The 27,823-nt window shown below is 38.0% G+C and overlaps 1 protein-coding gene across 1 annotated transcript in view; it reads left to right on the top strand.

Moving 5' to 3' along the window:
• The first annotated feature begins 4,660 nt into the window (after window positions 1-4,660).
• HTR2C (5-hydroxytryptamine receptor 2C) overlaps window positions 4,661-27,823 on the top strand; it is a 158,772-nt gene continuing 135,609 nt past the window's right edge. Inside the window, exons 1-2 of the mRNA XM_047082102.1 lie at window positions 4,661-4,695; window positions 9,877-10,190. Coding sequence (XP_046938058.1) covers window positions 4,661-4,695; window positions 9,877-10,190 — 349 coding nt within the window. The remainder of the gene's footprint in view (window positions 4,696-9,876; window positions 10,191-27,823) is intronic.

Raw genomic sequence — 27,823 nt, forward strand, 5'->3', positions numbered from 1 at the left:
TCCTCTTCTCTCCCCCTTCGTCCAACTACATTCTAGATCCTTCCTGCACGACTGTATTGAAATGACGCTGTCACCAGCAATCTTCTTTCAGACAAATCGCACAACATGAACTCTGTTCCTTCTCAAAACAGTCTCCATTGACATTTTCCTTTTTGCCTATTTTTCCATTTTTATTTTCTTCCCTCCTTGATTTTTCCTTTTCTCTAATGCCTACTCTCTGCTGCTTTAACACTTGACTCTTAAACTACGACTTTACTAGAATCCAAAATCGTGGGGTTTTCCTTGTTGGTTTTATCTCCCAATACAGAGCCATGTGGATGCTCTTCCATAAGCTAAATTTAATATGTGTAAAATTGAGATGACATGCAAAGTTGATCTCCCTTTCTCATCTTTGTAGTCTTTCGCAAATGAATTGAATATATAGTATTCTACAGACCACAGGATGCGCATATATCTCTCACCCCTTGGATGGCAAATTGGCATGGAAAACTAGGTATCCCTTAAAGAGAGCACAACGCTGGTTTTCCCGGTGAACCATCAAGTTACTGTTCAATGAATGCAGGAAGTGTAAGCATCACTAAATTCAGCAGGAAGTGTAGCATCGCTAAATTCATGCCCATGCAAAACCCTTAAAATGCCATCAAGAAGGAGTCAAAATAGGAGCTGTGTACTGAAGAACTCTTAGTTCCCGTGACAGTCATTCTTTTATTTAGAGCTGTCACAGGAACCACACCAATTAGCTCTGAAATTAACACATTTCCAAGTCTAGCCTGAGGCCATGTGGGAAGGCCCACAGTGGGTTTTTATTTTCCATATTTCACTTCCAAGATGGTTATTGATAATGGCTCTTAAGTATTTTTTAGTGATACTGATAAACTTTGAGTGTTTGAAACTAATTTCTGAATATACACTGGGGACCTTATTTTGGCTCAGTTGTTCTCAAGTATTCACACTATTTTTGATAATATATGCTATTTGACACATAACATATGTTGACATATGAGGACAGATTCCATAGGCATCAATTACATGTAATGCTCAGGGTATGAGTCTTGCTTAATTAAAATTCCACATTAGGGGCACGTGGGTGGCTCAGGTGGTTAAGCGTCTGATTTCGGCTCAGGTCATGATCTCATGGTTTGTGAGTTCCAGCCCCGCATCGGTCGGTCTGCTGTCAGTACAGAGCCTGCTTCGCATCCTCAGACCCCCATTCTCTTTCTCTGTGCCCCTCCACAGCTCACACGCATGCACGCTCTTTCTCTCTCAAAAATCAGCATTTATTTTTTTTAATTGTTTTTTTTAATGTTTTTATTTATTTTTTTGAGACAGAGAGAGACAGAGTGCGAGTGGGGGAGGGGCAGAGAGAGGGGGAGACACAGAATCCAAAACAGGCTCCAGGCTCTGAGCTGTCAGCACAGAGCCCGACGCGGGGCTCGACGTGGGGCTCGAACTCACGGACCATGAGATCATGACCTGAGCTGAAGTCGGACGCTCAACCGACTGAGCCACTCAGGCGCCCCTCAAAAATCAGCATTTAAAAGAAAAAAAAAAAAGAAAAAATTAAAAAAATAATTGAAGTTATTCTGCAATATCTTGTATAAAATTGTACTGTTTGAGAACTATACGAAAACTACGATTTGTTCCCCTTTTTGACCTAGCAAATGCAGTTACCGTTATTGATGTCGGAAGATCTTACAAAGCTTTAGCGAGAACATGAAAAATTTGTGGCTAGTGTTGCAGAAAGAAATAAGAGATTAGTCCAAATATGTATTTACTGATCTTGAACTCATGTCTGTGATTTAACCTGTGATTTTTCCCTTCATGCTTGATATAGTTAATTCATTACAGGTTGATGAACCATCTTTTTCTCTACACAAAATTATATATATGTATATATGCACACATACACATATAAATGTGTATACATATTCTTATAATACTTTCACATTGTCACATGACCAAGCACAATTTCCATGAGAGCCACATAGATTCTCATTTAAAATGAATCACTCTATCAGTTATCCCACCAGTGATTTTTTTCTTAACTTTAGAAAACACAAGTCTTCCCGAACTTGAATACTGAGTTCACAGGTATCCTTTTTTTTCGTTCAACACAACCATGAGAATCTCATTATGAAAGATTGGAGGGGTCTGAGAGATTTGCAGATTAGAGTGTTCAGTTAGTGTTGTTTTGTTATGGGTTTGTTTTTTGTTTCTCTCTCTCTCTCTTTTTTTTTTTTTTTTTTGTTTCTCTTGTTGTCTTATCCAAGGCTTTAAGAGGTTTTGTATTCCCTCCTCTTTTTGTAGGATTACTCACAAAACATTTCTCATTGCAAAATATTGTCATAGTGACTTAGCCCTTTGGGGAAACATGTAATGTACCGTTACCCACTTTACATAATTTATATAACTTATTCCTGTCCATTGTATTATATTTCTAAACTTTTACCACCAATCCGGGAGCACTTTGTGTCAGGTTTAGTCAGTTTTAGTGAACAACAAAAAATGCAAATTTTAACAGTACAGAAAGATACTACTTTGTCCTTAAGGTATTTTAGTTAATAAACTGGACATCTATATACATAATATACTTTTGTGATTATTACTTGTGAGATTTGGAACTTAGAAAAATAAATAATTGTTTTTTAATTTTTCCATTGATATTCCATGGGAAAATATACATGTAAAAAAGATGACAAGAGCAATTAATTTTTTTTAAATTTTTTTTTAATGTTTATTTATTTTTGAGACAGGGAGAGACAGCATGAACGGGGGAGGGTCAGAGAGAGAGGGAGACACAGAATCTGAAACAGGCTCCAGGCTCTGAGCTGTCAGCACAGAGCCCGACGCGGGGCTCGAACTCATGGACCGTGAGATCATGACCTGAGCCGAAGTCGGACGCTTAACTGACTGAGCCACCCAGGTGCTCCAAGAGCAATTAATTTTTAAAGAAACGTGGCATTTTGAGTGGCAATAAATAGGACTCTACCATGGCTGAGAATATGGATAATATAATGTTGAATGAGATGCTTATCATATCGAGTTATGGCAAACACAGTTTCAATTGATTTGTTACCAATTGAATGATATCAGAATGAAGCGTATTTTACTTTGAAGCTTTTAAATTATATTAATTTTTAGGTTCTTGAAAAGCAGGCATTAGGAACAATTTTTATATTTTAATATTGGGAAAAGAGAAGGATTTTGATGTCTCTTGAGGACAAAGATGCAAAATAAGACCTTTTTGTCTTTCTGTATCCTTTTTTTTTTTTTTTCCTGTCACTTATTTCCAGACCTCCCAGGAAAAGGGATTTATGCATTGCCTGGCGGCATTTTATGGGACAAAAATGGTCTGACTAATGATCTGGCGAATGTCACTCGATCTCTCCCATAGAATATTTTGTTTCTGAATACCGGAGGCCATATTTTATGCATTGCTGTAATGAAAGAGATGGTTATGAGGAAGATTTTGTGTAGGTGGCATTGATAGAACTCACAAGTGAGAGGTGAGGGATAAGAAGGAAGAATAAATTAAATTTGTAGCTTGAGTGACTAGAATAATAGCGCTACTAAATGAGATGGGAAATATAAGGAGGTACAATTTGTTCCAGTCAAATTTTACTTCCAGACTTCTAAAAGGAACTACAAGACACTAAAAAAGACTATCAACAAATTTTTCTCACATCCCTTGGAAATACTCCTAAATCAGACAGAACAGAGGATTTTTCAATGTTATCCCACATTCTCAAGCTATTCAAGTCTCTCTTTCTGCCCCTTCTCCCACCACAACTACATTTTTTTTTGTCATTGACACCCACTGCAGCCCATTTATTTTGGTATAAACCCAGTGCTGCTCTCTGGAGAATATTGTTGGTTGATGCAAAAGTATAAATAAAGCTACGTAAATGCAGATTCCTTCAAGCTGAAGAAAATAAATTAGGAATGTTGCACAAAATATGTTCACTTCATATTTAGAATCAGGGGTGCCCGGGGGGCTCACTCGGTTAAACTTCGACTCTTGATTTCAGCTTAGGTCACGATCTCTTGGTGCGTTCAATTGAACCCCTCATGGGGCTCCACACTGAGCGTGGAAGGTGCTTGGGATTCTCTCTCTCTCCCTGTCTCTCTGCCCCCCCTCAAATAAATAAACTTTAAAAAAAACACTTATTTTAGTTTTCCATGTTCCTAGAAAATGAAACCTTTGATACATGTTATACTTGCTACTTAATTATGACATCACAAACTTTCCCCCAATGCTTTGCAAATTAAGAAGCATATATTCTTAATTTCTTTCTCCAAACACCGATCGGAAGCTATGTGTGCTCTAAGAAGAGATTTAGTAGAAGTTCCATAGAAATAGAGTGCATGCAAGAAATTTTTAAGAAAACTAAAAAAAAGGAAAGAAACATTACGACGGTTGTATATGTAAATAAACGCAAACTTTATTCTCTGCCACTTTTTATCACTTATATGTTTCTTATCACTTAAGAAGTACATTTAAGTTTACTTAATTGGTTGTAATGCAAGTTATTTGGACATTTCACTAATTTTCTTTTTCTTTTTTTTTTCTCTCTCCCCAGAAAGGATGGAATTATGAATTCAATCTGTTACATTTCCACTTCTCCACTTTAAACTTTGGTTGCTTAACACCGAAGCAATCATGGTGAACCTGAGGAAAGCGGTGCATTCGTTCCTGTAAGGATGTTATTACTTACTATTTCCTAAAGGATAACTCTTTTAATGGTAGCTTGCTCAAAAATGTTAGGGGCGCCTGGGTGGCGCAGTCGGTTAAGCGTCCGACTTCAGCCAGGTCACGATCTCGCGGTCCGGGAGTTCGAGCCCCGTGTCAGGCTCTGGGTTGATGGCTCAGAGCCTGGAGCCTGTTTCCGATTCTGTGTCTCCCTCTCTCTCCGCCCCTCCCCCGTTCATGCTCTGTCTCTCTCTGTCCCAAAAATAAATAAACGTTGAAAAAAAAATTTTAAAAAAATGTTAAAAGGGCTTTTCTATGATCATTCAGCTAGATTTGCCTCAAATTGCATAAATGACTTGCACCCTGTAGATTAATATTCTGGGTGTTTCCTGTTCAAAAGTAAATGGAAAAAGCCCCAATAACTTGGGCTTCAATTAAACACAACTGCTTATGTATTCAAATAAAGAATATGGCAATAAGATCTTAAATTCAAAAACAATTCCAGTGTTCAGGGTTGCTTTCTCTATGGTTCAAACGTAGAAACGGGAAAGGTCCTTTCCTTTTCCTTCCTGCATGGACTAAACAACCAAGAGGGTAAAGTGTCTCCACAAGTTTCTGCTTTTATGAAGACTGGTTGAGGGGCACCTGCTTGGCTCAGTCAATTAAGTGTCTGACTCTTGATTTCGGCTCAGGTCATGATCTCACGGTTCAAGAGTTCGAGCCCTGCATCAGGCTCTTTGCGAACAGCACAAACAGCGCAAAGCCTGCTCGGGATTTTCTCTCTCTGCCTCTCCCCTGCTCACGCTCTTTTTCAAAATGAATAAATAAACATTAAAAAAAAAAGGAAGAGTTGAGGTTGCAAAAGAACGGGTCGGAAGTCAGGGAGTAGAGGCTGGGGGTGTAGCTAGCCAGAGGAAAACAATGCCATCCTCCAAAGTCTTGACACAATGACCCAGAAGTTAAGGTCAGTAGAATGCCACATAAAGGAAATAAGAATTTGGATCCAGTACTGGGCAATGCTAAATGTAATCTAATCCAAATATATCTTCTTTTTAACTTAAGAAAATGTTGGGCTGCTTTCTTCTAAACCCACTCTTTGAGAAATGGGACATGGAAAAAAAGATCCGGGGGTCTGTCAATTTTGATCAGTACAGTTGGGAAGCCTGGAGTCACCTTGCTCCTACAGCCTCCTCTATGATTTCTGTAAAAGAGCTCATCCAGGAAAAAGCTGATGGAGTAGTGTCGGTTAAAAGCACATCAACACTGGAACCTCTGCAAGACATGCCCCGAGAGCCGTATCTTGGATGTCATTGTAGGTGGTGGTGACGTTAGTCTCAGAGATGTGGGATTCTGAAAGAACAAGAACAGACAGGAAAAGGAAAGGGTGAAGGATGGTGATAAAGAAAGATAGAGAAGAGTCAAGTATGGGGAATGAAAGGACAGATGTTTCTATTCCGTGCCCCTGGGCCAACTCAGCGGGTAGCCACTGGTCCATATGCCGAAATGTAGGACTGTCATTAAGGGCACCAAATTATTCTGTATGAAATTAACGACTCCATACAGAATTTCGTCCATTCTATTAAGAGAAACAAGGTACCATCCATCTTTTCCCATGGTGCCCATTGGCATAGGCCATGCAAAAACACGGTAGATGTAAAATGTATACATTTTTACATCAAATGATCATCCTGTTCCTCTCCTAAGAATATAGAATCATATGCTCATTAAACATTTAGCAGCACGGAATAAATTGGCTGCGTTGTTCAGAGAGAAACTGTGGTTTTTGTGTGCATGTTTTCTGAGACTTCTGTGGTCTTAATAACAATTAAGCTTTAGGAGCAAGACTTACATTCTTTTTCTTCTTCTTTTTTTTTTGTAAAAGGACTGTATATATGTCACTGAGTATGCAAATATTAGAAATTAGGTTTAATTGTAAGATAGCCAATTCTTGATTACAAAACTATAGAAAATAGGTTTGAACTTTAATAAAAATTATAATGCTTTGCCCATAGTGGTACTCAATAAGAATTTATTAAATTTAATTGAGTTGACCCCAGGAAACTAAAGAAGATACCTTTCAGGATCTTCCCAATAAGACTATTTTATAATTGTCAATAGATATATTTAGATTCTATAAGCTTCCTTAGCAATTCAGTATTTGTCTCTGGACACTTTAATGAAAATTAAAAATATATCTGACCAGCAGAGGAAGGCAAGATCACCACTTCAAGTGTTTTTCTACCCACAATAAGACACTCAAATTATAAAATTGGTAATTGTCCAATAGTATTTCATGTATTTTTTATGTATGATTGTATCCTGCATTCCTCTATTATTCTTAGAGAAATATGGAAAGACTTTGATGTTTTCACAACTTACTTAGAAAACTGAAGTTGGATGCATATTCCCTAGGCAACTTTGATGTTTTCACAACTGACCATTGAAGATGCAGCATTTTACTGTGAGCATAAACTTTTGTGGGACTACCGGAGATGATCGTTAGCGATTGCAAACTAGAAATTAAAAAAAAAAAAATTTAATGTTTTCATTTTGGGGAGACAGAGACAGAGCGCAAGCGGGGGAGGGGCAGAGTGAGAGGGAGACACAGAATCTGAAGCAGGCTCCGGACTTGGAGCTCCAAGCTGTCAGCACAGAGCCCGACGCGGAGTTCGAACCCACGCGAAGTGCAGAATCATGACCTGGGCTGAAGTCGGATGCCTAACCGACTGAGCTACCCAGGCGCCCCTAGACTAGAAATTTTTTTAAGTTTATTTATTTATTTATTTTGAGAGAGAGAGGGGAGAGAGAGAGAGAATGAGAATGCTGGAGAGGCAGAGAGAGAGAGAGAGAGAGAAAGAGAAAGAATCCTAAGCAGGCTCCACACTGTCAGCCCAGAGCCCAATGCGGGGCTGGAACTCACGAACCATGAGATCACGACCTGCGCCAAAACCAAGAGTTGGATGCTTAACCGACAGAGCCCCCAGGCACCCCTAAACTAGAATTTTTTTTTTAAATGCCAGAAGGACACGTTTTTCATCAGGCAGGCCAGAAAAGACCCAGTTTAAAATTACTGCCTGAGCTTAGTTTTGCATAAAGAGGTATCGTACTAAAAAAATAAGGTCAGGATTTGAATTCATCACCAATTATGAAACACATGAGTTTGGGCATAGTTACCACAAAATGCTTTTGTTTTAACTTCGAAGACAAAAAGAAAGCTCCAATATTTACTGAGGGCCTATTATGACAAAGGTACTATTTTCAGGACTTTACATGAATTATTGAATTTTCACAACAATCGTATGATAGAGAACATCCTTGTTGTACAGATGAAGAAATTGAGGCTCTGAGAGGTTAAGTGACTGGTCAAAAAAATCATTGAGGCCGTGAGGTTAGAAAACTGACCACATGCCCAAAGCAGCAATTACACTGACAGAATAATTAAAGCTGAGAGCAGATAACTTGCTTCTATTTATTTGGTCCTTTATTTCAATACTTTCCACTCACACTAATCACAGATTACTCATGATACAGATTTTTTGAGTCATCTATCATTTTCAGTATTTTTTTTTATGTTCCAGGAAAAGAATACAGCCAGCATTTGAAAGAATTTACAGATTATTTGAAAAAAAAAAATCACTATCTATGTCACCCTCTGTATGTTGCTTAGAATGCCAGGTAACTTTGACTAATGAGGAAGTTATGATAAGCAAAATGTCTGAAATAGTAGTTTTCTATCCTCTGTAGAATGAGAGAGTCAAAATATTTTCATGACTGCTGCGTTATCTTAAAAGACATAGACATGCATTAGCAAGATATTAAGAGAAATGATTTTTAAATCCTCTAGAAAATTACTACAACATTTTACTTGAATTTTAAAATGCTAATAATTGTTCAGCCCAAGTGTTCCAGTTTAAGTTTAGAAAGTATTGCGTGTGTGCAACTCCGTGCGCATAATAATTAGCGATCGTTATGACAGTCACAATCAAAACATAGAATGCACATTCGCAGGCAATCCTTGCCTTTAAGCAAGAAATATTGAATATGCTTGTCTTTCTTGTCTATTGTATTCATGAAAATAAACGTTAGTTTTATTCGATCCTTTAGGGATGTACCCTTTGAGAGGGCACGTGATGTATGGAACCTCCATAAATCTCATATCACTCCTGGGGGAAGTTAAATTGGGGTGAGCGAAACATAACCACGTCCATCTCTGTTGCATTAGTTTGCCACCCGGCCTGACATTCCTACTAGCAGAATCTGCAAAACCACGGTCATGAGAAATGCACATTTTAAATGACCGAGGAGATTTTGTATCCAGCACAGGAAAAGCAGCGAACCCGTAGGAACTGGTCATCACCACAAATCAATCATTTTCTAGCCTGGAACAGGGCCCAGAAAACATAGGACAGAAATGAGGAGAGTGTTAGACAGAAGGAAAGTTTATTAATATGTATGGACCCGCATAAAGTCACTCTGCAGCTGTGAGAAGGTAAGAAGAGTTCTAGAAAGAACTCTCTTGGGTTGCCAAAACCCACTCTCCCTCTTCCAACATCTTGCCTGAAGTTTGTCTGAGGACAATTTATTCCTTCTTAGCTTTTCATTTAAAAAGGCAATGTTCAATTTTCTTGTCACAGTCCTGGATACTTAAAGGACAATCTCCTTTCCTTCTGTTGTCATTTGTCTCAGAAAACATCTAGAAGAAATTACTATTTAAAACATCTAAAAACAGACCATTACAGGAAATCAAATAATACTTTGGCTTTATATTGCTTGTATAGAGCAGATGTTTAAAACACAGGCTTTGAAATCAGTGACACCTGAATATGGACCCTGCCCCTGCCACCTAGTGGCCCATATTGGCTGGAGAAAGTCACTTAACCTCTCTGAACCTCAGTCTCCTCGGCTACATGATGGGTACAAACCAATACTGACCCCACGAAGTTGTTGTGTGAGACCCAACGAGATTATATATTTATATGTCCATAAGTTAAGTGCTTGACTCATAATGAGCTCTCAATAAAAATATCCTTGGATAGAAAGAAGAAATACTGAGATTTAATTAAGAGACCGGAAATATTGATGATGGTAATGATTCTTGAAGGCAAAGTAGTTGTTTTGCATAAGCAATTTATTGCGTATAAGCAATACAATATGAACCTGACGATCTTTTTTTTCTTCATTTTCAGCGTGCACCTCATTGGCCTACTGGTTTGGCAATTTGATATTTCTGTGAGCCCTGTTGCAGCTCTAGTAACTGACATTTTCAATACCTCCGATGGTGGACGCTTCAAATTCCCAGACGGGGTACAAAACTGGCCAGCACTTTCCATCGTCATAATAATCATCTTGACGATAGGTGGCAACATTCTCGTTATCATGGCAGTAAGCTTGGAAAAGAAACTGCACAATGCCACCAATTACTTCTTAATGTCCCTAGCCATTGCTGATATGCTAGTGGGACTACTTGTCATGCCGTTGTCTCTGCTGGCAATCCTTTATGGTAAGTACACTTTTATTAGTTTTGAAAAACCTCAGATTAGATCGTAAATCTGCGCCAGGTATCACGGTAAACACCCATACGGTTAATGATTCCACTCGTATCATTTGGAAAATGAAGACAAGAGCAAACTGCATGACGGAAGAATTGGATGTGTGCACCATATTCATGAAATAAATCCATAGCAGAGCCTTCACAAAGCAAAACAGACATTTTGTGGTACATTAAAATCATCCAGAGATGCTCTATTGCCCCGTCTCCAGTTGTTAACAATGACAGTTGCCTTGCAATGTACAGAATGGGACAGTGGCAGAAACCTGTTCTCCCCCCTATGTTCTGGGCAGTACACAGACCTGGTATCATCTCTTATACAAAGAAGGAAAAAGAGACTCATCATCTTTCATAAATATATTGGAAGTGGTCTTTTTAAATGTTGGCCAACTAAGTGCTTGGCACATATTAAATACTCAATAACAGCCATTCGTCTTCATGGAGTCTATAATTTATGTTTTTACAAGGCGGTAGGGGCTAACAAATTAATGACTAATTACGTAAGTGCCAGGTCACATCATCACAACAAAATCCAGGCATTTAAAGTTTTCATGATATTGATTTTAGAGAGGTTTTTAATGTTTCCTTTTCATGTTGTGCCATCTCTTTACCCTATGCATTTCATATTTTGTATTTTTATTCAAGTGTAATTAACATACCGTGGTATATTAGTTATATTAGTTTCAGGTGTATTAGTGATTAGTGTTATAGTGCTGCATACAGCGTAACTAGTGTTATATTAGTTACGTGAGTTTCAGGTGTGAATTTCAGGTTCAATATAATGATTGAACAATTCTATGTTCCTCAAAGCTCATCAGGATAATAGCACTCTTACTGCCCTTCATCTATTTCACTCATCCCCCCCACACTTCCCCTCTGGCAAATACCAGCTTGTTCTCTGTATTGAAGAGTCTTGTTTTTTTTTTTTTTAATTTGTCTTTTTTAATTTGTTTTGTTTCTTAAATTCCACATATGAGTGAAATCATATGGTATTTGACTTTCTGACTGACGTCAATTAGCATTATACTTTCTAGATCCATCCATATTGTTGCAAATTACAAGATTTCATTCTCTTTTATGACTGAGTAATACTCCATAGTATCCATAGGCCACATTTTCTTTCTTCATTCATCTATCGATGGGCACTTGGGTTGCTTCCATATCTTGGCTATTGTAAATAATGCTGCAGAAAGCACAGGGATGCATATATGTTTTTGAATTAGTGTTTTCATTTTCTCTGGTTACATACCCAGTAGTGGAATGACTGGATCATATGATTATTCTATTTTTTTAATTTTAAACATAAAGAAAACATCCTCAGGGATTCCAGGTAAAAATAAGGAATGATTTATAGGAGCAAAAGAATGAGACTGACCTCACAAGTAACAAAAACAACAAAGCAAAGGAATAGTGAAACAATATTTTTCAAAAGGTCAACCATTTGTAAGATGTTTTTTCAAAGGCAAATCTATAAAGAGAGAGAGAACAGATCACTAGTTTCCAGGGACTGAAAGTGGGAGGATGACTGAAAAGGAATATTTATTTGGTATATCTTGGTCTGGTAGTGGTGTGTATTGTACAGATATATATATACATATTTATATATATATATACACACACACATACATATATGCATATATATAATTGTATTTACACATATAATTTATATACATATATATACATATATACACATATACAATTACATATACACATATAATTTAAATTTTACATATACAAATCTATAATCTATAATGTATATTTTTTATTATACAATATAAATATAATATGTAAATATCATATATATACACTCAAAATTTGAAAAACTATAAATCCTTGTGTGCAATTTTAAAAGGGTGAATTTTGGGGCACCTGGGTGGCTCAGTCGGTTAAGTGTCCGACTTCAGCTCAGGTCACGATCTCGCGGTCCATGAGTTCAAGTCCCGTGTGGGGCTCTGGGCTGATGGCTCAGAGCCTGGAGCCTGCTTCCGGTTCTGTGTCTCCCTCTCTCTCTGCCCCTCCCCCGTTCATGCTCTGTCTCTCTCTGTCTCAAAAATCAAATAAATGTTAAAATAAAATTTTTTTTTAAATAAAAAAAATAAAAGGGTGAATTTTACTGTATATAAAGTATACTTTAAACTAAAAAACAGAAAAAATATACTCAAAGTTTGAAATGAAGAGTTTTACATCCAGACATGGTAGCCATCGAGGATATAAAAAGTTCAAAAATATGTTAAACTCAGAGAGTTCTGAACCCATAAGCCGTGCTTAAGAAATTAAATGGTGGGGACACCCAGGTGGCTCAGTCGGTTAAGCGTCCAACTTCAGCTCAGGTCATGATCTCACAGTTTGTGGGTTCGAGCCCCACGTCGGGCTCTGTGCTGACAGCTCAGAGCCTGGAGCCTGCTTCGGGTTCTGTGTCTCCCCCTCTCTCTGCCCCTCCCCTGCTCATGCTCTGTCTCTCTCTCTCAAAAACAAATAAAAGTTAAAAAATTAAAAAAACAAAATAAATGGTGGATGACATTCAACTAACCAAGGAATGACTGGGAAAATTTCATCCAAAAGACTGATGATGAGCATTTAATATGAGTCATTTTAGAGTGAAGACAAGAATAAAGGTGATATAAGGGCAGAAGAGCACTGTTATAGGTTACACAATACATATTATATATTATATATTCTAAAAAAAATTTTTAAAAATGCAATTAAATTTAGGAAGAGAATAGAAAGGGAAAGAGGAAGAGGAAAGTAAAATAATTTTATTGATTTTTCTATATACAAAAGGTGGGAGTTAAATGATACCATAAAAAAATTGGCAGGGCACCTGGTAGCTCCGTGGTTAAGCATCTGACTTGGACTCAGGTCATGCTCTCACCGTTGGTAAGTCCCACATCGAGTGAACTCATGCCCTGCTTTGGGTGAGTTCGAGCCCCGCTTTGGGTAAAAACATGAGTCCCGGGTGAGCCCCGCTCCTCTTTCTCTTTCTCTCCTTCCCTCCCTCCCTCTCTCTCTCTCTTTCTCTCCTTTCTTCTCTCTCTGCCTCTTGCTCACTTGTGCCGTCTCTCTTTCTTAAGAAAAATTGCAAACCAGCGGGTGGAGCTACAGTGTATTATGCTAAGTGAAATAATTCAGTCAGAGAAAGACAAATACCATATGATTTCACTCATACGTGGAATTTAAGAAAAAAAAAAAGATCAACATGGGGGAAGAAAAGGGAGAGGCAAACCATAAAACTGACCCTTAACTATAGAGAACAAACTAAGGGATGCTGGAGGGGAGGTGGGGGGGGATGGGTTAAATGGGTGTGATGGGCATTAAGGGGGGCACTTGTTGGCATGAGCACTGGGTGTTCTACGTAAGTGATGAATTGCTAAATTCTATACCTGAAGTCAATACTACACTATATGTTAATTAACTAGAATTTAAATAAAAATTTGAAAAAAAAATTGGCAAACCAAAAATTAACAGAGTTAATAAGAAAACAGTGGTTTAAGGGCATTGAACATGATACAAAGAAAACATGATATAAATGTGATATTAAAGGGGTGCCTGGGTAGGGGTCGGTTAAGCGACTGACTTCGGGTCAGGTCACGATCTCACAGTTTGTGAGTCCGACCCCCCCATTGGGCTCTGTGAGGACAGCTCAGAGCCTGGAACCTGCTTCGAATTCTGTGTCTCCCTCTCTCTCTGCCCCTCCCCCACTCACGCTCAGTCTCTCTCTTTCTCTCTCTTTCTGGCAAAAATAAATAAGCATTTAAAAAATAAATAAATTAATTAATTAATTAATGTGATATTAAAGTTAACCACTAAAACAAACAAGCAAAAACTTCCCAAAACATCAAAAGAAATATAATTAGTGAGAAAGAAAAAAAAAATCAACTGGAGGAAGAAACACAAGAAAATATAACATCATGCTCTCAACATTATGACAGGAAAACATATCAGTAACAGCAACAAACTTGAATGAACCTAAAAGACAATTAAGAATGAAAAATTTTTACTTTGACTTAAAAAGGAAAACCCAACTATATTCTGTATACATGAGAAACTCTTAAAACCCAGTGATTTATAATGGTTAAAAATAAAGGAATGAGCAAAAGTATACCAAGCAAATGGAAGCAGTATGAAAACAGAAATCATGATTTGATGCCTAAGAAAGTAAATTTCAAATGAAAAAAGTAGTACAAGTAAAAAAGGATGCTTACTTGTAATAAAAACCATAATTAACAATACAGATATAGCAGTTAAGCATATCTACACCACCAATGACACAGAAATACTCTTTATAAGGCAAAATGAAAGAACATGGAAGGAGACCTTTATGAATACATTCTGCTAATGGGAGATTTGAACATATCATATTCAGCATAACAAAGACCGGACCAAAAAATAAAAAGCATATATAGCTCTTACGGAAGTATGTTGAACTTGAAACTTAAAGTTCTATTTTCATAACCTTATTGAAGGAGAGTATACTTTCTTCATAAATACACATGGAACACTCACAAAAATCGATAAAATATTAGGCCACAAAGAAAATATTAGAGCAGTAAAAATATCACAAAAAGTACTTTCTGCTAAGAAGGCAATATTAAAAAATAATAACAAAAGTTTAAAGACCATCTCATGTTGATGTTACAGCAAATTTTTAAACAACTCTTCATCGGGGCGCTTGGGTGGCTCAGTCGGTGAAGCATCCAACTTCGGCTCAGGTCATGATCTCGCGGTCCGTGAGTTCGAGCCCCGCGTCAGGCTCTGTGCTGACAGCTCAGAGCCTGGAGCCTGTTTCAGATTCCGTGACTCCCTCTCTCTCTGACCCTCCCCCGTTCATGCTGTCTCTCCCTGTCTCAAAAATAAATAAATATTAAAAAAAAAAAACAAACTCTTCATCAAAAGGGGGCATGCAAACTGAAATTACAGATTTCTCTAGAAATATGATAGCATAAACACTGCATATAAAAATCTATACAATATGATAGCATAAACAATGCATATAAAAATCTATACAATATACTTAAAACAGTGATCAGTGGAAAATTCATAGCCCTAATCACATTTATCAGTAAAAATAAAAGCATACAAATGAATTAAATTCCCAGCAAGCAACCTTAAAAAAAACAAAACAAAAAACCTATAGGGGCCCCTGGGTGGCTCAGTAGGTTAAGCGTCCGACTTCGGCTCAGGTCATGATCTCACGGTCCGTGAGTTGAAGCCCCGCGTCGGGCTCTGTGCTGTCACCACAGAGCCCACTTCAAATCTTGTCTCCCTCTCTCTCTGCCCCACCTCTGCTGGTCCTCTCTCTCATTCTCTCTCTCAAAAGTAAATAAATAAACTTAAAAAATATATATATAAAGTAAGCCAAAAGAAAGCACAAAGAAGAAAAAAAACTAAAGAGAAAAGCAGAAATTGAATGAGAATAGAAAACAATACACCTAATTAATAAATCAAAATCTTGGTTTAGAAAAATTTTTTTAAACAAAATAGAAAATCATCATCTAACTTTAAAAAGGGAAGAAAGCATAAATTTATAAAGTACGATATGATAAGGTGATTAACAAATGATGGGGCGCCTGGGTGGCGCAGTCGGTTAAGCGTCCGACTTCAGCCAGGTCACGATCTCGCGGTCCGGGAGTTCGAGCCCCACGTCGGGCTCTGGGCTGATGGCTCAGAGCCTGGAGCCTGTTTCCGATTCTGTGTCTCCCTCTCTCTCTGCCCCTCGCCTGTTCATGCTCTGTCTCTCTCTGTCCCAAAAATAAATAAACGTTGAAAAAAAAAAAAACACTTTAAAAAAAAAAAACAAATGAAACAAAATGCCTTTTTAAATCATGAGATAACTTTGTAGATTTGTATGCAAGCCAATTCAGATCAATAAAAAATAGGTAATTTCCCAAGTGGAAGAATCCAATTACAATGGGCAGAGGACCTGAATAGACATTTTTTTTTTCAAAGAAGACATACAGATACTCAGCAGGTACATGAAAAGATGCGCAACATCACTGATCATCAGAAAACGCAAAGCAAAACCAGAATGAGATATCACCTTACAAAAGTCAGAATGGCTGGAATCAAAAAGACAACAAATAACAAGTATTGGTGAGGACGTGGAAAAAAGGAACCTTCACGCACTGTTGGTCGGAATGTAAACTGGTACGCCCACTGTGTAAAACAGTATGGAAGTTCCTAAAAACATCAAAAATAGAAATACCATAGGAGCCAATAATTCCACTACTGGGCATTTATCCAAAGGAAAAAACCCCACTAAATTAAAGATATGCGCACCCCTATGTTTACTGCAGCGTTATTTCCAATAGCCAAGCTATGGAAGCCCATTTGTTCTTCCTAAAATAATTTATCAATTAATTCTATTCCGATAAAAATGACGAGATTTTTAATTTTTTTTAAAAAAATGGTATGTTGTCATAAAAACATTTAACGTAAGATTTACCCTCTTAACAAATTTTTAACTGTATATATGTTATTATTGACTACAGGTTCAATGACGTGCAGCACATATCTAGAGCTTATTCATTTTGTTTGACTGAAACTTTATTCCTGTTGATAAGTTCCCATTTTCCGTTCCCTCAATCTCTTGGCCACCACCATTCTACTTTTTTTTTTTTTTCATGCTTATTTATTTTTGAGGGAGAGAGAGAGACAGAACATGAGGGAAAGGCAGAGAGAACCGGAGAAACAGAATCCGAAGCAGGCTCCAGGCTCTGAGCTGTCAGCACAGAGCCTGACGTGGGACTCCAACCCACAAACTGTGAGATCATGACCCGAGCCGAAGTCGGACGCTTAACCGACTGAGCCACCCGAGCACCCCCACTCTACTCTTTGATTCTATGAATTTGACTATTTCAGATACCTCAAACAAAATGGACTCAGGCAGTATTTGTCTTTCTGTGACTGGTTGCTTGCACTTAGCCTAATGTCCTCAAGGTTTATCCGTGCTGTCTCATATTGCAGAATTTTCCCCTTTTTTAAGGCTACACAGTATTCCACTGCGCACCTATATATGACATTTTCTTTTTTCATTCATCCGTTGGTGGACACTCGGGTTGTTTCCGCATCCTGGGTACTGTGAAGGGTGCGTACGTGAACGCAGGAGTGTTGGTATCTCTTCAAGATCCTGGTTTCAGTTCTTTTGGACAATACCCAGAAGTGAGATGGTTGTATCAGGTGACAGTTCTGTTTTTAATTTTTGAGGATCTTTCACAGTGTTTCCCACAGCAGCTGCACCGTACTGTGCTTCCACCCATCAGGAGTGAGCGTTCCGTTTTCTCCACATCCTCGCCAATACTTGTTATTATTTCTTGTCGTTTTGATTGACCATCCTGACAGGTGTGGGGTGCTAGCTCAGTGTGGTTTTGATCTGCATTTTTCTGACGATGAGTGATGTTGAGCCTGTTTTCATGTGCAGATTATCCATCTGTATATCATGTTTGGAGAAATGTTTACTTAAGCGCTTTGTCCATTTTTTAATTGGATTATTATGGGTTTTTTGTTTGTTTGTTTGTTGTTTTTACTTGAGTTGTAAGAGTTCTTTATGCATTTTGGAGATTAACCCTTTATCAGATATATAAGTTGCAAACATTCTCTCCCCTTTCAAAGTTTGCCTTTTCACTCTGTGATGGCTTCTTTTGCTGTGTAGAAGCTTCTTTGTGTTGTTTACTTGGTCGTCGCCTGTGCTTTGGGTGTCATATCCCTAAAAGCAGTGCCCAGACCAATGTCATGTAGATTTTCCCCTACGCTTTCTTCCAGGGGTTTTCCAGGTTCACGTCTTATGTTTGAGTCTTTTGGATGCGAATCTTACAAGAAACTTTGTTTTCGTGTTTATTTATTTATCTCGTGAGGGGGGGAGGGGCAGAGAGAAGAGGACAGAGGATCTGAAGCAGGCTTTGTGCCCACAGCCCCAGAGAGCCCGAAGCGAAGCTTGAACTCACAAACCGGGAAATCGTCACTTGTGCCGCAGTCAGGGGCTTAACAGACCCGGCTGCCCCACAAGAAGCTTTTCTTTATGGAATTAGATAAGTTAATATTAAAGTTCATTTAGAAAATTACACATGTAAGGAGAACTAGCACTAGGAGATATTGAAGCACATTATAAAGCCTTTATAAAAAATGTATCATTGGACCATACATGGAAAAACGAGTGGAATACAGTAGAAAATCTGAAATAGATTCTAGTTTAAATGGATATGTAATATATGATAAAAAGTGTCATTCCAAATCACCTGGAAACAGTTTGGCTCACTATATAGCCATGTGGAAAAAGATAAAATTAGATTTTGCCACATGCCAAATACAAAAACAAATCCTAAATGGATCAGAAATCTAATTTTTAAAACTGAAATGATGAATCACAGGAATCTATCCCCAAAACCAAGAGCACACTGTATGCCCTGTATGTTAGCTAACTTGATAATAAACTACATATGTATGTATATATATACATATATATTACACATATACAAATATATATATACACATATATATAAAACATAAAATAAAATTTAAAAAAGAGGGGCGCCTGGGTGGCGCAGTCGGTTAAGCATCCGACTTCAGCCAGGTCACGATCTCGCGGTCCGGGAGTTCGAGCCCCGCGTCAGGCTCTGGGCTGATGGCTCAGAGCCTGGAGCCTGTTTCCGATTCTGTGTCTCCCTCTCTCTCTGCCCCTCCCCCGTTCATGCTCTGTCTCTCTCTGTCCCAAAAATAAATAAACGTTGAAAAAAAAATTAAAAGAAAAATAAAAATGAAAGAATACAAGTAGTATAAGAAAAGAAAAAGTTAGGGGCGCCTGGGTGGCTCAGTCGGTTAAGCGGCCGACTTCGGCTCAGGTCACGATCTTGCACTCTGTGAGTTCGAGCCCCGCGTCGGGCTCTGTGCTGACAGCTCAGAGCCTGGAGCCTGTTTCAGATTCTGTGTCTCCCTCTCTGTCTCTCTACCTCTCCCCCACTCACGCTCTGTCTTTGTCTCTCAAAAATGAATAAACGTTAAAAAGAAATAAAAGAAAAAGTTAATTCATCTGTAACCTAGGTATGGAAAGGATTTTTACCTGTGACTCAAAATTCAGATCTAGTAAAGCAGAAGATTGATATTTTTGCATAATAATAATTACAATACTACATGGCAAAAGCACTAGTAGAAAGGTTCCAAAACAAGTAACAAACGCAGTCAAAATATTTGCAATGCATATCATCGATAAAGGGCTAATATTCCTAATATATAACGACTTATTAAATACTGAGGTAAAAAGGGGTGCCTGGGGAGCTCAGTCTTTTGGGTGTCCAGCTCCTGGTTTCTGCTCAGGTCATGATTTCATGGTTCGTGAGTTCAAGCCCCACATCGGGGTCTGTGCTGACAGTGCGGAGCCTGCTCGGGATTCTCTCTCTCCCTCTCTCTCTGCCCTTCCCCCGCCCACTCTCCCTCTGTCTCTCTCTCTCTTTCAAAATAAATAAATGAACTTTAAAAAATAAATAAATAAAACTGAGGTAAAAAGATCCAACACTTAACAGGGCAAAAAAAAAAAAAAAAAACTGAGCTAAAGATATGAGCAGGCCATTGGTGAATTTTTTTACTATATTTTCAAACATTTGTAAATACTTGAATTATATATACACATTTATATATACGGTCCTTAAATATATGGCAGTGCCTAATTTCAATCATTGTAAGAGAAATGCAAAATTAATGACACTGATACCATTTTTTATTTATCAGATTGGCAAAATTTATTTTATTTTATTATTTTTTCATTTATTGACTTGATTCAAGGACAGTTAGCATACAGTTTTATGTGAATTTCAGGTGTACAACATAATGATTCAACAGGTCTATACATTGCTCAGAGTTCATCGCCATGAGTGTACCCTTAATCCCTTTCATCAATTTCACCCATCCCCCCTCCCCTCTCCCCTCTGGCAAGCAGCAGTTTATTCTCTATACTTAAATGTCTGCCTTTTCTGTTTACCTTTTTTCTTTGTTCATTTGTTTTGTTTCTTAAATTCCACACGTGAGCGAAATCATATGGTATTCATCTTTCTGCAAGTGACTCATCTCACTTAGCGTGATACCCTCTAGATCCATCCATGTTGTTGCAAACAGAGATTGGCAAAGTTTTAAAAGCTTCACATGGCACTGTGGCAAGGCTATGGGACATAAGCATCCTCATATATGAGTGGTGGGCACGCCAGCTGGTACAGTAGTTATAGAGAGGAATTTGGCAATACTGATCAAAACGGCAAATGAATTTACATTTTAGCCCAGCAACCCCCCCTCCTCAAAATCTACCCTGGATAATAAACCTCTGATAAAACAAAAATATGTATGAATAAGGTTACTTGTGTGAGAATCGTTTGTCATTGCAAATATATTTGAAGCAACCTACGTGCCCTGACAAAAGAGATTAATTGCATGTACTATAGAATATCCACATAATGGAGTACCATGAAACTATCGACAAGAAGAAAGTTCTCTATGAACTAATATGGAGCGATTTCCACCATGTATCATCAAGTGAAAAAAGCAAAATGCAAAAGGGGAGATAGAGTATACTATTTATGTAAGAAAACGGGCAAATACAAAAACATACACATGTCGTCTTAGTTTTGTAAAAGAGAAATACAGAATAGTTAAATGGGAAACTAGCAGTGAGATTTATTACCTTCAGGGGGAAGGTAGAAACTGGAAAGAGGGGCTGGGGATGGGCGAATCATCCTTCTCTGAACATACATCTTGTACAATTTTGACTTCAGAAACTGTGCTAATGTTTTATATATTAAAAGCATAGGGATTGGGAGAAAACTCTAAAATGGATTATGTACAGAATCAAATGAACCTAACTCTATTAGGAATCAATAACATAACGACACTGAGTAGAGAGTATAAAAATAACCCTAACCCATATAACTTGTAAGCACTATTTTTGTACTGTCTACACAATGGAAAGAGAAAGAAAAATATAAAGAAATGGATTGTAGTATGAGGTTTTATGCTATCAGAAATACACAACGGCAATTCTGCAACTACTTCCTGTGTATTCTGGGATGGGATAAGGGCGGAAGAATACCAAAGATCATAGAAACCAAGTTTCTCACTGTTGCATGAGGAAGTTGAAAGCTTGGAAGGGGGAGGCAAGTAATGAGTCCTGTGATGTTGGATTAATTTTCATGACAGCGGTATGAAGTCATGGAGAAAATAACTAATAATAGTAACAATAATAATAATATAAATGGATATAGAAATCAATATTCGTATACACGTGCATACTTAGAATTCTTTTCTACCTCTGTCCATGAAGAGGGCCTAAAAGCAACAACACATGAGTAGCAGTAAACAAAAATGGGAATAGACATTTCTCCTTGGAGAAATGAGGTTCAGGGCAAGAACGTTATAACATGATGGGCGGCTGGATGGCTCAGTCAGTTAAGCATCTGACTTCGGCTCAGGTCATGATCTCACAGTTCGTAGGTTTGAGCCCCACGTCCAGCTCTGTGCTGACAGCTCAGAGCCTGGAGCCTGCTTTGGATTCTGTGTCTCCCTCTCTCTCTGCCCTCCCCTGCTCTCTCTCTCTCTCACCCTCTCAACAATAAATAAACATTATAAAAATACTTTTTTAGATATCAGTCTCTCTGGCCAGAGTAATTGGCCAAAGAAGTCCCTGAGGTCAAATGTAGTTGAAATATCTTTTTTTCCCTCCCTTTTCTATGCCCTGGCTTTGCCAGAGGGATGGCTTTAGTCAGATAGCTGTGCTTTGATGGTGTGAGCACTAACATTTTGAAGAGATCCTTTCCTTTATGGCCAGTGGATCAGAAAAAAAGGGGGCCTCTGTAGGTTAGAGAGTATGGAAAGGAAATCCCATGGAGGAGAGAGCAGAATATAGGTTTCCCTAATTCTGTTTGAACCTGCACAAGTTCCAGTCTCAACCCTTAGCTCTAGGAACAAGATGGACCCTCAAGAAGCATAGAAAAATCTACAGGGAAGTGAACGGATTTAAACAACCATCCAAGTCTAGGACCATGCCCTGAGCGGCATGTGTGTGGGGGACAGACTCAAAGCAGCATAGGCAAAGGGTTTTGTTTGTTTGTTTGTTTGTTTTCAATTTTTTATTTCAATTCTAGTTACTTAACATATAGTGTAATATTGGTTTCAGGAGCATAATTCAGTGATTCATCACTTACATATAACATCCAGGGCTCATCATAACAAGTGCCCTCCTTAATGCCCATCATCCATTTAGCCCAACCCCCACCCACCTCCTCTCCAGCAACCCTCAATTTGTTCTCTATGGTGAAGAGTCTCTTATGGTTTATTTCCCTCTCTTTTTTCTCCCTTCCCATATGTTCTTCTGTTTTGTTTCCTAAATTTCACGTATGAGTGAAATCTTATGGTATTTGTCTTTCTCTGACTGACTTATTTTGCTTAGCATAATACACTCTAGCTCGATCCACATTGTTGCAAATGGCAAGATTTCATTCTTTTTGATGGTTGAGTAGTACTCCATTCTGTGTGTGTGTGTGTGTGTGTGTGTGTGTGTGTGTATCACATCTTTCTCCATTCATCAGTCAATGGACATTTGGGCTCTTTCCATAATTAGGCTACAGAATTAGGTAAAGATTTTGAAAACAAAAGATATTGAATCCATGGCCCACGGACATAAACATTATTTAGTCTGAACATAATTGGTTTGATTGCCCAGTAAACCAAACAAGTCACCATAACCAGCATGCTAGAGATAATTTTAACAGGACCCAGAGTCTACAAAATATAATATTCAAAATGCAAATAATTCGATACAAAATTACTTGACATGAAAAATGTCCAGGAAATGTTAAACATTTTTAGGGGAAATGACTATCAACAGATGTCAGCCCACAAATTACCTAGGTGTTGGGATGATCAGACAAAGCCTTTCAAGCAACTACCATAACAATACTCCACATCGTAATGAGTGGAAATATGGAAGGTCTTCATAGAGAAAAAGAAACTATGAAAAAGAAGAAACTAAAAACACTGAGTATTTTATGACAGGAAAATACAATATCTGAATTTTTTTTATCACAGGATAAGTTCAATAATACAATAGAGATGACAGAGGAAAGAGCCTGGGAACTTGAAGATAAATTAATATAAATCATCCAAAGTAAAGAATAGAGAGAAAGACTGAAGAAAAACGAACAAGACCTCAAGAACCTGTGGGACTCTATGTTTCATTGGAGCCTTAGGAGAGGAGAAAAAGATTGGTACAGAAAAAAATTAAACAAAAAATAAGCAATTATTTTCTACATTTTATGAAAGACACAAATTTAGAGATTTGAGAAATTCATCAAGCCTCAAAAAAATGACACCAACACATGACAATAACATTGCTAAACACCAGCAATAAAAAGAATGAACCACTGATAGATAACACACAAAACATGGATAAGCCTTAAATAATTAAATGGAGTAAAAAGAGTCAGAACAAAGAATACATACCCCCTAAGTCCATTTATATAAAATTCTAGAAAACGCGAACCAATCTACAGTGGCAGAAGAAAGACCAGCTGTTGCTGGGGACCAATGGGAGTGGGGTGAGCAGATGAAAATGATCATTAAATGGGATGAGGAAAATTGGGGGCATAATGATGCCGTTTCTTATCTTGACAGTATAGATCACTGCATGCGTGTGTGTGACAACATATCAAATTGTCCATTTAAATATGTAGTTTTTTATTAGTCAATTGCATCTCAACAAGGCTGTTAAAAACATTGTAAGGTACAGCTGAAGTAGTGCTTAGAGGAAGATTTATGGCATTAAATACTGATTTTAGAAAACTAAGAATGGTCTCAAACCAGGCCTCTAAGTTTCCGTTGTAAGAAACTAAGAAATGAAGAGCAAATTAAATTCAATGCAAGCAGAAGGAAGGAATTGACAAAGTTCAGAGCAGAAATCGAAATGATTAACAATTGGGAAGTGACAGAGAAAAACCAGTGAAAACCAAAGCTGGTTCTTTTACAAGATTAATGAAAATGATAAGCCCCTAGCCAGACTGCTCTAGAAGAAAAGTGAAACAACTCAAATTACCAGTATCAGTTATGAAAGAGGAGCATCACTACAGACTTTACAGACATTGAAATATAGTAACACAATATTAGGGAAAAACTTTATGCTTATCAATTCAACAACTTATATGAAGTAGACTAAATCTCTTGAACATATAAACTAGCAAAGATCACTTAAAAATGGTTAACCATTATTTTTAAATATTTAAAAAGCTAATATTTAAATATTAAAATATTTAAAAAGCTTCCAAAAATATCTCCAGACCCAGATAGCTGCACTGGAAAATTCTATCAAATATTTCAGGAAGAGAACAATAAGAATTCTACACAATCTCTCCTAAGGAATAGAACCAAAAGGAATATAATCTTTATCATGTTACGAGACCAAAGTTGTCCGAAGCATGGAGCCTGCTTCCGATTCTGTGTCTCTGTCTCTCTCTCTGCCCCTCCCCTGTTCCCACTCTGTCTTTCTCTCTCTCTCTCTCAAAAACAATTAACAAACATTAAATTTAAAAAAAATAATAAACTCTCAGAAAACTCTAATTTTATAGCTACAGAAATGGAAGATCATTCATCTGACAGTCAATTTTTGAACACCAGCTAAGTGCCAAACTATCTCAGTTCTGTGGCTCGTTTCGTGCACAAAACAGTAACAGAAACATTCTGCCTTGAAGGCTCAGGAGCCTAACTAAAAAGTTTGGACAAGAAAAGAATCTTTGGGGGCGCCTGGGTGGCGCAGTCGGTTAAGCGTCCGACTTCAGCCAGGTCACGATCTCGCGGTCCGTGAGTTCGAGCCCCGCGTCAGGCTCTGGGCTGATGGCTCAGAACCTGGAGCCTGTTTCCGATTCTGTGTCTCCCTCTCTCTCTGCCCCTCCCCCGTTCATGCTGTGTCTCTCTCTGTCCCAAAAATAAATAAACGTTGAAAAAAAATTTTAAAAAAAAAAGAAAAGAATCTTTGTCACCTCATGCAAACTCACATACTCCTCTCTTAGGCTTTGATTTCCCCAAGGTCATGTGACAGACCAGTAGACTCTAATATTCATCTCACGTTTCATTCTATCATTTTGAGACTCGCAAATTACTTTAAAACATCAGGACAGTTTTGGTTTATTTTGTTTGGAAGGACATATAAGGTACATTAGAGGAAAATCAGAAGTCAGGTTGTTCCCAAGAGTGTCAAGACATTTGACCTGCTGGTTTCTAAAGTGTACCAAGGTATTGGCAGAAATTAAGGCAGTTTTGTGAATTGGTTCAGTGCCTCAAATGTTCATCTGGTGTCTAAGGCCTTTGGTTGTCACTGAGGTATTTAGTTCACAATATGCTTCAAAATGATTACTCTTGCTCCCATAAATATGTAAAGTTTTTTTGTTTTTTTTTTTTTTGCATTGGTGAACCTCTACAATAACTTCATGTCTCTAGTTTAAAAAAAAATGTTACTGCTATAAATTTCTTCCTCTCTTGAAACCTCTGCTCACGCTAAAACTCTGGAAAGTTCTACCATGGTAATAGGTAGGATACTGTCCTTCTAGTCTGGATATAAAAAGAGATGTAATTAATACGGTATAATTAAATAATGTATCCAATTAATAGGGTGCAGTTAAATAACATGCATGGACACACTGAGAGGTTCAGGCACCCGTGTTCCCAATTTCCCATTTCTTTCCAACTGTTTTTTTTCATCCATTTCTCACTTGAATTCCACCTTTTAAAATTTTTTTTAAAGTTTATTTGTTTTGAGAAAGAGAGAGCGCCCATGCGTACAAGTGGGGGAGGGGCAAAGAGAGAGGGAGAGAGAGAATCCGAAGCTCTGTTAGCACAGAGCCAGCAGCAGGGCTCAAACCCATGAACTGCGAGATCATGACCTGAGCCAAAACCAAGAGTCAGACGCTCAACCAATTGAGTCATCCAGGAACCCCTTGAACTCCGCTTTTATTTAAAAAAACGGGACTACTCATCAATGGACTAAGAACATTAAACTTAAGAAATGTTAAATGGACACCTGGGAACAGGTATCAGAATTTGCAAATTTCTAATGCAAGGGAGCACACGCGATTAAATGTAATAAAGTTCAGTCACATTTCAATGTAATGATACAGAAACTCTCAGGGTTTAGATATTTAAGTCAGGAATGATTGAGAATGAAATACAGCAATTAAAGCACAACTTTTCAGATTGGGTGTCTTAGACACTACATCTTGATTTTAGTACAGCAGAATCATTCATAAATGAGGGAAGCTATTCAAATGTACTTGAAAGTTCGTTATATAACTTGTGAAAGTCTCAGAACCTCTTATGCTATAAGCTACAGTTTTACTTAGAGGATGGTTATTTTTTACCTTTACATTATTTTTGTTCACTTATTATTTTATTTATTTATTTACTTTTAAATTTACATCCAAGTTAGTTAGCATATAGTGCCACAATGATTTCAGGAGTAGATTCCTTAATGCCCTTATCTTTCCATTATTGGGCTACCCCCAGATCCCCTCCCAAGCCAACTAGTAGGGTTCTCTAGGTACCTTTTAACTCCCTCGAAGGAATGAATCATGCCCTCTGGTTTCCTGCACCAGAATTTTCAGGCTCATGATACAGAACGGACTGACTGATGCGATATGCCTAAGAACACCATAAACCCGCGACAGTTGACGAGTATGAGTGAAGCACTATTTCTGCATACAGATTGGCAAAATGCCTGACGGCCATTAGCTGTGTTTAAATAGATGACAACTAAAGTCACGAGCACTCATATCCTGTTCCTCACCTGACAGGCTCCGACTCCAGGTGTCCCCGTCCTCTGTTACCAGCCTAGGACCTCCTTTTTTTTGACACTCTCAGTTGAATTGCTAGACTCCGTGGCACACAATGAACTCATTGCAAAGCATCTCTAAGTTCCATGATAGCAATGAGATATTCTAGGTTCTTCTATTTAAAAAAAAAAAAAAAACAACAAAACAACCACTCCAGGGCGCCTGGGAGGGTCGGTTAAGCATCCCACTCTTGACTTTGGCTCAGGTCGTGATCTCATGGTTTGCGGGTTCGAGCCCCATGTCGGGCTCTGTGCTGACAGTGCTGAGCCTGCTTAGGATTCTCTCTCTTCCTCTCTCACTCTGCCTCTCCCCCGCTCTCTCTCTCTCTCTCAAAATAAATAGAAAAATAAACTTAAGAAGCCACTTGTATTATTATGTCATATTTAATAATATGGTAACAATTTTGAAAATACATGGTTCAGGGATCCGATGGAGTAGACTCAACTTTTCCCTGCTACTCTCCTGCAAATACAACTACATACCCTGTAAAGAACTGGACAGTTATAAAAGGACTCTAAAAGCACAAAGTAGACGACGAGGGAACAGAGTACTTGAAGAATGACATTACAGCGACTTCCCTGGGGTTTGATTTTATCTCTCATATATCCTACTTGTGGCTACTGGAGAGAGTCTGCAGCTCAGGATTTCAGCAGACATAGACAAATGAACGAAGGAAAACAGGGACTTAGCAAGTACTATTCAAATGTACTTGAAAGTTTGTTATATAACTTGTGAAAG

This window comes from Lynx rufus, unplaced genomic scaffold (assembly GCF_022079265.1).
Source record: "Lynx rufus isolate CCGP_SWC_20201006 ecotype Redwood Valley unplaced genomic scaffold, mLynRuf1.p SCAF_19, whole genome shotgun sequence".
In the NCBI taxonomy this organism is placed as follows: domain Eukaryota; kingdom Metazoa; phylum Chordata; class Mammalia; order Carnivora; family Felidae; genus Lynx; species Lynx rufus.